The 11,425-nt window shown below is 59.8% G+C and overlaps 2 protein-coding genes across 2 annotated transcripts; one reads left to right on the forward strand and one right to left on the reverse strand.

The window, feature by feature from the left end:
- Positions 1-2,888: 2,888 nt before the first annotated feature.
- NCLIV_039690 (conserved hypothetical protein) lies at positions 2,889-7,619 on the reverse strand (the record flags this gene model as incomplete). Its single annotated transcript, XM_003880878.1, has 1 exon — positions 2,889-7,619. One exon carries the CDS (start codon positions 7,617-7,619, stop codon positions 2,889-2,891), a length of 4,731 nt encoding a protein of 1,576 aa, XP_003880927.1.
- A 1,383-nt stretch (positions 7,620-9,002) lies between these two features.
- On the forward strand, positions 9,003-11,213 carry NCLIV_039700 (conserved hypothetical protein; the record flags this gene model as incomplete). Its single annotated transcript, XM_003880879.1, has 3 exons — positions 9,003-9,608; positions 9,803-10,235; positions 10,489-11,213. 3 exons carry the CDS (start codon positions 9,003-9,005, stop codon positions 11,211-11,213), a joined length of 1,764 nt encoding a protein of 587 aa, XP_003880928.1.
- Positions 11,214-11,425: the final 212 nt, after the last annotated feature.

An 11,425-nucleotide genomic window follows, 5' to 3' on the forward strand; every position in this document is an offset into this window, starting at 1 on the left:
GGTCTCAGGAACGCCCTCGACTTTGTGCGAAATATGACGCCGCGGCTGCCCTTGTGAAAAACCACCGGAGAGCAACAAGTCGTTGCGACAAAGCCTCATGACCGGAACACGGCCTTGTGCCCAGCTGTCTCGCAAAGGCGATTTTTTGTTTCGCGTTAGCGGAACGCCTCGAACAGTCCTCGGTGGTCAAGCAAAAAAGTCCCGTTTTTGAGGAATCTTGTGCGGGCGGTTCCAACAAACGCGGAACGCCCCCTTGGAAGGGGAGCGCTGGGAGACTTGGACGCCCAAAGACGGCGACCAAGCGGAGCGTACGGAGAAACTCCGGCTTAACGAGACAAAGCGCCGCTGTCTGTGTTCGGGAATCCCCCAGTGAACGGAAAAGAGGAATTTCTCGGAAGAGGAAAGCGGTCCGAAGAGGTTCCGCAAGCTCGACTCGCCCCTGGAGTGGAAAAATTTGGCCCTTTTCAAACCGGACGTTCGGATCGCTCGTCTTCAAAAGAGAAGCATGCACGCGCACACAGCAAAGCGGCACAGCAAAGCGTTGGAATCTCTCGCTGAACGCTGGGCGTGAGTGTGCGGATGTCTCGCCGCGTCCGTGTCTCTCTGTCTGTGGAGACCAAAAGACGTCTGTTCCTGAGGCGATGGACAAACCACACAAGAAACAGAACCCACCTATGTAGTACAGCGTTTTGCTGGATCTTTCTCCGGAGGCGAGCTGGCCGAACGCCGCGCCCGGTTTTAAGCGCAGACATTATTGCGCAGCGGGCGGATGCCGTCGTCCTCTTTCTTGGTGTCGTGCAGGTGAAATAGGAAGCTTCTCAGGGGGAAACGGCTGTCTGAAGATATTCACTTCACACGCGGTTCACGAAAAGTTTGGACGCTGTGGCGAGGGCTAGGCGCCCCTTTCGACAAGAGAACGTAACCCGAAAAGAAGCCTGCATTTCCTTAACTCGTGAACGGACGACTCGGTGACGACGCAGGCATGCACGTCGCACCCTATTATTTGGACTTTTGCTTCGCCGCTGTTGGGCAGCTCGCGTCAAACAGAAGCAGATGCGCCGCAGTTGCTAGGCCGCTCGCGCGGAACGCGTCGCCCAGTACATGGGGATGTGGTGAGTACAGGCGATTCCGCCCAGAAACCCCGTTACCTCGTGGTGTCGTGTGAACACAGCATCTACCGGGGCAAGTCCGTATCTATATAGAGAGATTGAGGTAGATAGGAAATCTCCAAAATGGTACGGGATGCCCCTTAGGCGGGGATACGACGCCCACGAGTCGAACGCAGCGGGGAGCGCTCAACTTTTGCCCATCCCATACACACAGCCCGTCAAGCTTTGTCCCTGAGATCACAGGCCTATCGCCTGAGAAGGGCGTGTGTCCCGAGGTTGTAAGCCTTTTTTTTGTGGACATGAAGCGCTCGAAGAGTACATGATCGTGAGGGAAAAGGCAACGGTCCCGCCCCCGCGTGGAAAAAAGACGTGCAAAAAAAGTGTGTTCCATTCACAAAACAAGACTCAGCCCTGCAGGCACGACTGGACAGCCACATTTACTCTCCGATTTTGACCCAAGTTCCAGATCCCTCCTTCGTGACCCGTCGCGGCCTCACCGAAGAACGTTCCCCTGCAGGTGAATGTTCCCGTGGTAGCTCTGGCTGTGGCAGTGACATTGCACCCTGCGTGATCACTTGTGTGCCGCCAACGTACCCACTCGGTCGCGGTTTCTCTCCCGAAATAAGCTCTCAGAGAACCCTGCGCAGCACTCCAATCGGTGTTGCAGTCGATCCTAACAGAGCTGAAGAAACGTGGACTTCTTTTTCTTCGCGGGGGAGGCCGTTCCGATTCTCTACAAAAAGAGCTGCGGTACGGGTTCGGGTATAACGGAAGATGTGGAGGTCTGCTCAGGCTCTTAAAATGAGCGTTCCAGTGCAAATCGCGTTCCAAGACCCAGAGAATAGAAGCTTGCGGGAAGACGCGCCGAGTAGAGCTACAACGGCAGTCCTTATCGCGGGTTCGCGGTTCCTTGCCTCAACTCGTTGCGACTCCCGAGCCAATACCGGCGAAAGCGACACTTTCCGAAAGAACTCCTTTGTTCTCTAAGCCAGTCTGTTCGTGTCTGGAAAGAGAGAACACTTCTGAGGACGACGCCAGCAAAACGAGCGAGTGTCCCAACTTGCGATTCCTTCGGTGAATACAGCCGTATCGCTAAACTGCATAAAGCTCCCAACAGACATGAACCGTCCGTTTGCCCCGTTTCGCTGTCCCCCTCTCAGCCCTCGCTCCGATCCGGTAACCACACGTATTCAAGACCTAATCCGTAGCCGAAAAGGGAACAAACCGTACGTGTGAACAGTCAACACTCTCTTTCAGAAGGAAACGCCGACGCCCAACGGGGGCCACCTGCAAACAAAGCTTTGGTCACGTGAAAAGGTACAGACTGCTGCTCTTCTCTCTCGCCTACGAGCGATTTCCCCAGGAAACGACCGTTTGTAGAAACAGGTCAGTTCTAAAACGTGTAACAGGCAGTCGAACTTTTGCTAGTTTCTGGTCCGTACATTGCGTGCCGTCTTTGTGCGTCGGATCCAAGTTCCAGTGTGGGTGCACGCCAAAAGACGCTACGGGGATTTCGTCTACTGCTTTCCAGCGCACATTTGAAAAAACGTCTTCGTACTCAAGCGGGTGCTGCTGGTTCCGTTCACACAGACTGGGGATGAGTGGCGGCGATCCACAAATCCTCCACGCAAAAATGGGGAAATGCGAGTTATCCCTGCTTTCTCGAGGAAAACGCCAAGAAAAAACTTTGGCACTGTTTTCGACAGGAGATGTGACGGAAGTGTGCCTATCTCCGCAGTCGCTCAGTAGCTTGCACTGGCACAAAAAAGGTTTTCTCGGCTACCCAACGTGCAAGTCGAAAAACATGGAGACATCGCTAGAAACGTGTGTTTCCTCGGCGTCTCGCAAGTCGCCCCCTTGGCTGCGCTCAACCTCGGAGACCTCTCCTTCACCTGACGAACCCAGCATCTTTTCTTCCTTCTCTCCGCCGCACTCCTCATTCGCGCCCTCGGCCTCCGCTTCCACGTCTGGTTTGTCTCCTTTCCGTCTGGGTCTGCGTTTCCGCCTCCGCTTTGGTCTTCCTCCGACCGTCTGTCTCATGTCTTGAGATGGACCTGGCTTTAGGTGTTCTGCTGGCGTGGCGACGCGTAAGGGTTTCAGACGAGGCCGATCGCGCGTTCGCTCCACTTCCCTTCTTTCGTGTCTTTCCGGAAGGTCTTTTCCTTCGTCCTCGTCGTCCTCAGCTTGATCCTCTTCTTCCCCTTCTTCTTCTCGTCCATCCTGTATTGTCCCTCCTGGCTGCAGATCCTTGAGGCGCTCTCTCATCCTGGCGACAAGCACATGGAGCACTGGCATCACTCTGTCTGTCCGCCAGTGTCCTGTCTTGGTCACGCCTAGCTCTTCTGCGCGGTCCTCATCTTCCTCGTCGGAATCCGACAGCATGCGAAGCGACTCGCCACTCCAGCGCCAGCCACCAGTGTACATACAGTACGGCGTCTCCGCAGCGACTTGCTCCTCTTCGCTCGAATCCAGGAATTCCACCGCGCAGTTCTCGCCTCCCGCTCCGTCCGCGGGTTCTTCCTTTCCTCCGCATTCGCCGTTCACCGCCGTTTCCCTCATTTCGTCTTCCACCAGATCTTCGGCCCTCCGCTTTCCTCGCGCTTCGCCCCGCCTCGTCCTTGCGTCGTTCTCTCCTCTGGTGCGCGGATTCCACGCTCCCTCTTGCCTTTCAAGTTCAGACAAAAGTGCAGAGCGAAAGCCTGGCCGCACGTCGCCCGCTGGGGCACGCCCTTGGTCCTTCAGTTCCCAGTCCTCCAAAAGAGCCGCACAACGACGGAAAAGATCGAAACTTTTCAGCTGGAGATCCGCAGGCAGCGAAGTCGCAGGGTGGGCCAGAGCAGCTGTGACCGCAGTGAGCGTCTTCAGGCGAAACACTCGCAGCCACCAGGGAGAAGAAGACACCAAAGGAGATGAACGCGGCACAGACGCAGACGGCAGCTGCGCCGACGAACCCGCAGAATGGCCCGATGGAGACGAAGAGACAGAAGACGCGTCGGACGAAGAAGAGGAGAAAAGCCCAGCACAACGATCGACGCCCACCGGCGTCTCGCACACACCACAGGGAGACCGCAGGGCTTCACAGCGCTCGCGCGCCTCTTGAGAACTCTCAGTGTCGCAGTTCCACCGCTTGCTCAAATCCGCACTTTGCTTTCGACTTGCGCACGCCCGTTTCTCTTCCCCTGCCGCGTTTGCCTCAGCAGTTCCCCCGCGCGGCTCTTCCTCACAGAGACGAAGCAGCGCCTGCGCGCAGTGGAGCCGGACAGAGGAACCCGCGAGCCGCCAGGAAGAGGCGAGTCGCTGCTGGGCTGCGATGAACAGCTGGGCGAGTGAACACTCGCGTCGTTTGAGGTGGCTCTTCTTCGTCTCCGTCTCGACAGCCAGGACCGGCGTGGACGCAGAAGCGGATGCATGCAGCGGATACAAGCTGTCGTCCGAGGGACCGTCGCCAGGCCCCCAGGCGGAACTGGTCGTGTTCTGCCACATCAGAAACGCCTCGAAGTTCGCTTCGCGGTGAGGAAGCGAAGCTCCGTCTTCTTGTTGGTCTCGGTCTCCAACGGAACGGGCTCTCTGGCCTGGTTGGGGAACGCACGCAGAGACCGCGCAGTCGGAGAGCAAGAGGTGGCCGTGCTGTTCCTTTCCATTCGGCAAAGACGTCTCTTCTTCCTCCAAAAGAAAGTGGTGATGTGCGTAGTGGTGGAGCACAGCCATAACGCCCAGAGAAGAGACGCCCGTCGTCAGGCTCCCCAGCACGTCTTCTGCACGTCCTTCGTTCCCTTCACTGTCGTCTTTGCCCGCTTCACTGTCGTCTCCGTCTATCTGTTTCTCTTCGTCTGATGCGGCGTTTCCCCTCAAGTCCGCATCGTCGCCCGAAATGGATGGCAGTCGCGGGAGCGAAAACGGTTGCGTGAATGTCCCGGTGAAGAGCGGCAGCCAAGATAGCAGGTTCCGGCCCATTGAGGTGTACATACACTGCGGGCAACGCAGTGCGCTTCCGTCTTCTTTCCCTCGGCAGTATTTTCCCGAGTGGGACCCGCACGCCGCAGTAAAAACGTCAAGCGAATCTTCTGCATTCCCTTTTTCGCGCACGGCACTTGCCTCTGCTTGCGTTTCTCGCCGCCCCTGCGTCGTGGACTTGTCTTGTGTGTCATGGCGAAGCAGCTGCCGCCACAGCTGAGCTCGCCTGGCTGCTGCTTGCGCGCGGAAAAGAACTTCTCCCTCGGGACGAGAAGAAACACGAGAGACAGGTCCTCGTTCTCCACAGCCAGCGCGTGGAGGTGGCGGTCGCAGCGGGCCTCTCGAACACGAGGGCGAGTCGGATGAAGGAGAGGCCGAGGAAGAAATCGCTTCAGAACAAGAAGCGGGGACACATGACGAGGACGGAGAGAGAGAAGGCGGGGGAACTGTACGAGGCGGATGTGCGCGTGGCCTGTTTTCAGGGGTCTGCGTCGTGGTCGGCTTTTCCGTCGGAGACAGCTCCGGGGAGAGGGAGAAGCTGGACGGAAAGCTACGAGAAGAAAGCCCGCAGGAGGCGGTCTCTTGTGAGACGACATCAAACCAGAGCGGATCCGCATGCAGTAGGAGAAGGAAGAGGCGTGAAAGGCAGTCGACGGCAAACGCTGGCGAGAGCAGCGGCAGAAGCTGGAGAAAGAAAATCTGAAGCACAGGGTACGACGCGGCATCGAAGCTGGCCATCAGACCCTCAACACAAAAGGAAATGGCAACTTCTTCGTCGACGTCGGCTTCGAAGACCTGCTGCTGCAGCAGTGTACGTACACCCCACCCAGCGCGCCCAATGCCGCCGTCTTCAATGGCCCACTCGAGCAATTCCGTTTCATGGCGTTTCGGGAGTTTGTGCCAGTCTGTCTCTGACTGGTTCTCGCGCGCCCTCTTCCGGCTGGGAGCCCGCGTCGGTGCCGCAGGCTCAGCATCCCCTTCAGAGCAAAGCTCTTCGGAGTCGCTTTCCCCGGCTGACGCTCCAACAGGCCTATCGGCAGCCAGAGAGACTTCCGCTGCGGCACAAGCGGCGGAGGCAGCATCGCCTCGCTGGACAGGGTCCGACGCAGGAGGCGTGGGCGACAGCGGAGGCGGAAAAGACGCCGTTTCCGGCGAGGATCTGCCGAGGTTGCTTTCTTGGCTGCCGTCTTTACTCCTGTCTTCACGTGGCGAGGCGTCTGCGAACCTGGCGATGGCCTGCTGGAGACTCTGCGCAAGCTCCTGGGCCATGTCGGCGGGTGTCTGTACACCTCGCAGGGCGGCCTGGGCTGCTGCCTCAGCTAGCGGGTTCAATGCCTGTTTCGCCAGGCCGCTTTCGACAGCGGCTTTGAGCGACGGGGCCCGCGTTTGAGCTGCCGCATTCGCGCGCCGAACCAGGGCGGGAAGCGGCCTGCTGGCCCGGACGAGCGAAGCTGCAGTCGTCAGCCACGAGGAAACGAGGTGTACAGACACCCGGCCGGCGGCTTCGCCGCGTCCGCCTGGCGGGCCGAGAAGGCAGTCGAGGCGCTCCAGTTGCGGCGTCCACCACAGCCGCAAGAGATGGTCTAGCGCGGTCAAGGCGCCCTCGCGAAGCAGCGACAGAGCCGGCAGATTTTGGTGCGTCGCGTCGTGGCGCATCTGGACTAGTTCCTGGTGGAGGCCGAGCTCGGCGGCAACGGCGGCTACAGATCGGGTGACCGACCGAGGCCCTACAGCGTCCACGAGGCGGTTCACCACCCGGACGAGGCTCATCGCGTACGCGAGGCGCAGCGTCGGGCCGTAGACAAAGGCTCGGGAACGGCGTGTGGCCGTCGCATCCGAAGACTCCGGAGACGAAAGGGGCGAAGAACCAAAGACGTCGGCGGACGAAGAGAGGAACGGATCTCTCAGGAGAACATCGAGAAGGACGGCGGTCGTCTCTACAGGCACCGGCAGACGCCGGTCGCGGAGTTTCCATACACCAATCTGCACGGCGGCTTCTTCCCAGGCATCTCTGATGGAGCTCGGGGTCGTCTCGCGCTCCCTTTTCCGCTGCCTCCGGTCTTCCTCCGGCAGTTCCATTCGACAGCTCTTCTCGCGGAAACCGTCTCCACTGCCATGGGCTTTGGCTTCAGGCCTCCCTTGACACCCCCTAGCGCTCTCTGTTCCGCAGACGGAATCCAGCGGATCCAGCAGGAGCTTCGCCACGTGTCGCAGCTGCCGCCAGTCCTTCCAGCACGCCGTCCGGTTTCGCCCCGTTTTTCGCGCTCCGCCGCTCTCGCCTGCCAGGAACTCGGCCACGCACGGCCCTGTCTGGCTCCAGGTTTTTCGCAACTTCTCCAGAGAGGAGACGAGGCAGGGTGTACGCCTCTCCTTGGCGGCGTTTTTCTCCGTTTCCGCAGCACGCCGCCTTTCCTGCGCGGCCTTCCTCGCTCGCGCAGCCGCGAGGGCTGCTCGCCGACACTTGACGCGCTTCGCAGCCGAGGCCAAGGCGCGCGGTTTCCCTCCAGGCGGCGCGGAGACCTCGCTCGCCGCTCGGGCGCTCGAGCGGCTTTCCATTTTCGCAAGAAGCTTCCGTTCAAAAAGTTGGTCCGCTTTGTGTCCGCTCCCGAACTCGTGTCGGCCTGCGGTGGAAACGCCCTTCACGCAGCGGAGAGGCTCCGCGGGAATCGGACGGTCGCGCGGATGGCGCTCACCCGCCTTCCTCTGGACGATGCAGCGTGTGCCGGGGCCGCGGGAGTCGCCGAACTCCGCCGCTTTTCTTCATCGGGAAACAGGAAAGGCGCTAACGCGTTGCCGGGCGAGGAGAGCGGCAACGGTCACCCGGCGCGACGGGTAGCGGAGCACCGCGCGGGGACCGAACGGCTTCTCGCGTCACAAAAACGCGACAGCAGTTCACACAAACAGCGAAAAAGGGAACTCCGCTAACTTCAAAGGCGACGAAGGAAGCCAGCGTAGCTCGAACACGTTGAGTTTGGGTCACGGCGGGCGCGAACGCATGCACAAAATTTTCGCGGAAGGGCTGCATGCTCCACCTGGGGCGAGGCTATATTTATGTGCGCTCGGCAAGGCCTTTCTCGACGACTCCGTTTCGTTTTTCCAAGTGGACGTTTGCTTCGCCCAAACCTAGAAAGCGCACGGACCTTGCGCACGTCCTCTCCAGTAAACTCTCCGTGCAGGAAGGCAACGAGGCACAAGCAGCGCAGCAGATCTCGACAGCTCGGTTTGTCTCGCAAAGTGTGCTGCCGTTCCGAGACGTTCACTGCCGCACACAACCAGCGAGAAAAAGGAAAACTTCTGAGAATCGCGACTCTTCAGCAAGGCAGAAACAGACTGCATTTTAGAATGTGAGCGATATAGTTGCGCACGCAGTTGGAACGGAAACGCGGCCCCTTCGCACATCTGTTGCATGTCCCCCAGAGAGTGTCACTGACGCGCAAAACCTGCGGCGCGACCGACGGAAAGTGCTGTGCTCCGCTCGCGAATTTTTGGTGAAGTAGCCTTCTTCGTTTACCCCTTTGACCCCGGGTTGCCTCAATTTACTGAATGCAAACAATTCGGACGTGCGAACTCTTGCCTCGAACGCAAGGAAGCCTTCTTTCCGATAGACGGGTTTTCTGGTTCTCCAGTGCAGAGTCCCCGGGCCGCGTCGAGGGGCAACGTAGAGAAAGGTTTTCTGGTTCCTTTAGAGACGTTCCAGTCACTCTTTTGCGATGGAGGGGAGCTTGGGTCGCGTCCCTGTCTGTGGCCATCTCCAGCAGCGGTCCGTGGTGGCGGCGCTGGTCTAGATTTCGCGTGTAACACTAGAGTCTGCTCGTCGTGTGTCTGGACGTCAGGCGTTCTCTAAGCCGACCCAACAAGGACGGAAACACCACGTTGTTCCCGAGAGGGACCGTACTCGCTCTGGACTCAAAATTTCGGACGCGAAACACACCGAAAATAATGGAAGGCTCCTCAGGCACGTCCCCGACTCTGCAGGCTGCCGGTCCGTTTCCAGAACATGCCTCCGGTCGCGAGCAAGAAGAGAGCACCTACAGACCCTACGCCTCAAAGACGTACTGGGAGCGTCGGTTTGAGAAAACGGAGCGCCTTTTTGAGTGGTACGCGGGTTGGGAGCAATTGGCGTGGGTCATTTTTAATGCGGTGCGGCTGCTCAAAGAGCAACGCCGCCCTCAGAGAAGCCGTGCCGTAGATCTGGAAAAGTGCGGCGGGTTCGATGAAGACTTCCCCTCTTCTCAAAGGCGAAACGTGGGCTCGAATCCTCGGCACAGCGCGGAGACGCCCTGTGGCGAGGCTTCGAGCACCGCGAAACGCGGGCGAGAAGCCAGAGACGCAGGCACGCCTCGTGGCGACGTTTCCGGAACCTGCAAATGTACAGCTCCGAAAGGACGCAAAGAACGACCGGCCCAGGTCGCGGAAGGCGAGGAACCGCTCTCCGAATCGGAGGAACGTGACGGGAGACTGCAGTCTGGGAACCCTCGGGTGGCGAACCTGACGCAACACAGTCCCTCCGAAGCCTTTTGCTGGCGACCACCTCTCACCGTGATGGTAAGCACAAACGTTTCTTCGGGCGTCTCGTTGGCTGCTTTGTTTCTCGCCTTTCCTGCTACGTTTGTGCCGTTTTTGTGTCTAACGTTTTCGCTGTCCTGGCTTGCCGCAGTCCTCTCCTCCCCACTCCGGCCCTCCTGCGGATCGTCCTTTCATGGGGCGCCTCTGAGTTTGCGCGTGGCATGTTTCTCCAGCTTGGGTGCGGAACGTCGCGCCTGGCGCTGGACCTCGAAGACCACGGTTTCCCTTTCGTTCTCAACGTCGACTTCTGCAGAAAGCCTCTTGCGCAGCTCCGAAGCTGGGCGCGTGGCGACGCCCGAGAGAGGCGCGACGGAAACGGGCCGTCCCCCGAGTCCTCGGCCCCCTGGCGTCCGTCGGAGGACAGTCCAAGCGCGCGGTTGCCTTTCGGCAGGCAAGGGTTCTCCGCAGAGCAACTCGACTCCCCGGTGTTTAAGTCGGCATCGGCCCAGAGAACTAGCGCAGCAGGCGAGTCACCTTCCGCGCTCCTGCGCACCGAGGCCCGCGGCGAGGCGAGGAAAGACAGCGAAAGAGGCCAGCTCTGGTTGGAAGCAGACGCGGCGGCCTTGCCTCTGCGGACTGGGTCAGCCGATCTCGTCATCGACAAAGGTAGGCCGGAAGACCACACGAAGGGTTGGCGATAGAGGCGAGGCCCCGCAGGAAAGACCCAGAACTGAGAGCGGGGCTGCGGCGGTTGTGCCGAGGCTCCTGCGGATCTGAGTGGACACACGAGCAGCTGAACAGACAGGCGACTCCCGGGCGATCACGCCCGGTCGCGTCTGGGCCGGTCTCTCCCTGGACAAGACACACACAAAAGCGCAGTCGGCGCGTGTTTGCCTTTCGCGACCTGTGCGGTGTCCAGGGCTCCTCGATGCAGTGGCAAGCGGAGATGGAGAGACAAGCTCAGGCGGCGAAACGGCGTTGCGAGTGCTTTCCGTTTTGAAGGAAACTGGCCGAGTCCTGGACTCCAACGGATGCTTTCTGCTGGTCACGCACTCTCCATCTACGGCCCTCGAGCCTGCTGATGCGTCGCCTTGTTCCGACGCGGCCTCTCGCTTTTGCGCACTGTGTTCGATGTATGAGGTCGGGAACGCGGCCCCAGGATCCGCATTCCCCGGCGAGGAAGAAGACCAACGAGATCTGCGCTCGGCCGCAGCCTCTGGAGGCAGGAGCGTGACAGCCGACGAGGGAGTCGCCGACGCGGAGAGGAACGGCCGGCAGCCGAGGCAACGGCGTGTACAGGCCATGCGTGAAACGGCGGGAGAACGCCACGCAAAGAAGCGTCGTTTCTCGCGTAACACGCAGTGTCTGTGCGGGCATCACTGGGAAATCCTGCGGGAAGACCCCGTAGCACTCAGTCCCACGGTCGCGGTGGCGAACCTTGTGAACGTCGCGCTTTCTGGCCACCGCAGGAACGCCAGGAGCGCCCAGAACTCGGAGACGGGGCCGGGGAACAAAGCGACGCAATTGCCGCGGCGCGCCGTAGAACAGGAAGAGTGGAGCGAATCAGGGGACAGCGAGGCGGAGGACCGACAGAAGAGAACTGCTGCCATCCGCGTAGGTCTCAAGGCGAACCCTTTGCAGTAGGGACTGTGTATGTGTCCCCTTGTCACGAAGCCATCATCTGAACAGAGGTACCGCCCGGTTTGTCCAATGCTGTAGCCATCTCGGGGTACAAATCTTTAGAAAACGGGTGCCAGGAGACCCCGTGCGTTTGCTTCGCCTTTTTTTCGAACTCGAGAGCCGCACTCTGTGAGGAGGCTTTGAGACTAGGACGCCGGCTGGAGAGAACTCTGCGT

Source organism: Neospora caninum, chromosome IX, assembly GCF_000208865.1.
Source record: "Neospora caninum Liverpool complete genome, chromosome IX".
Lineage (NCBI taxonomy): Eukaryota > Apicomplexa > Conoidasida > Eucoccidiorida > Sarcocystidae > Neospora > Neospora caninum.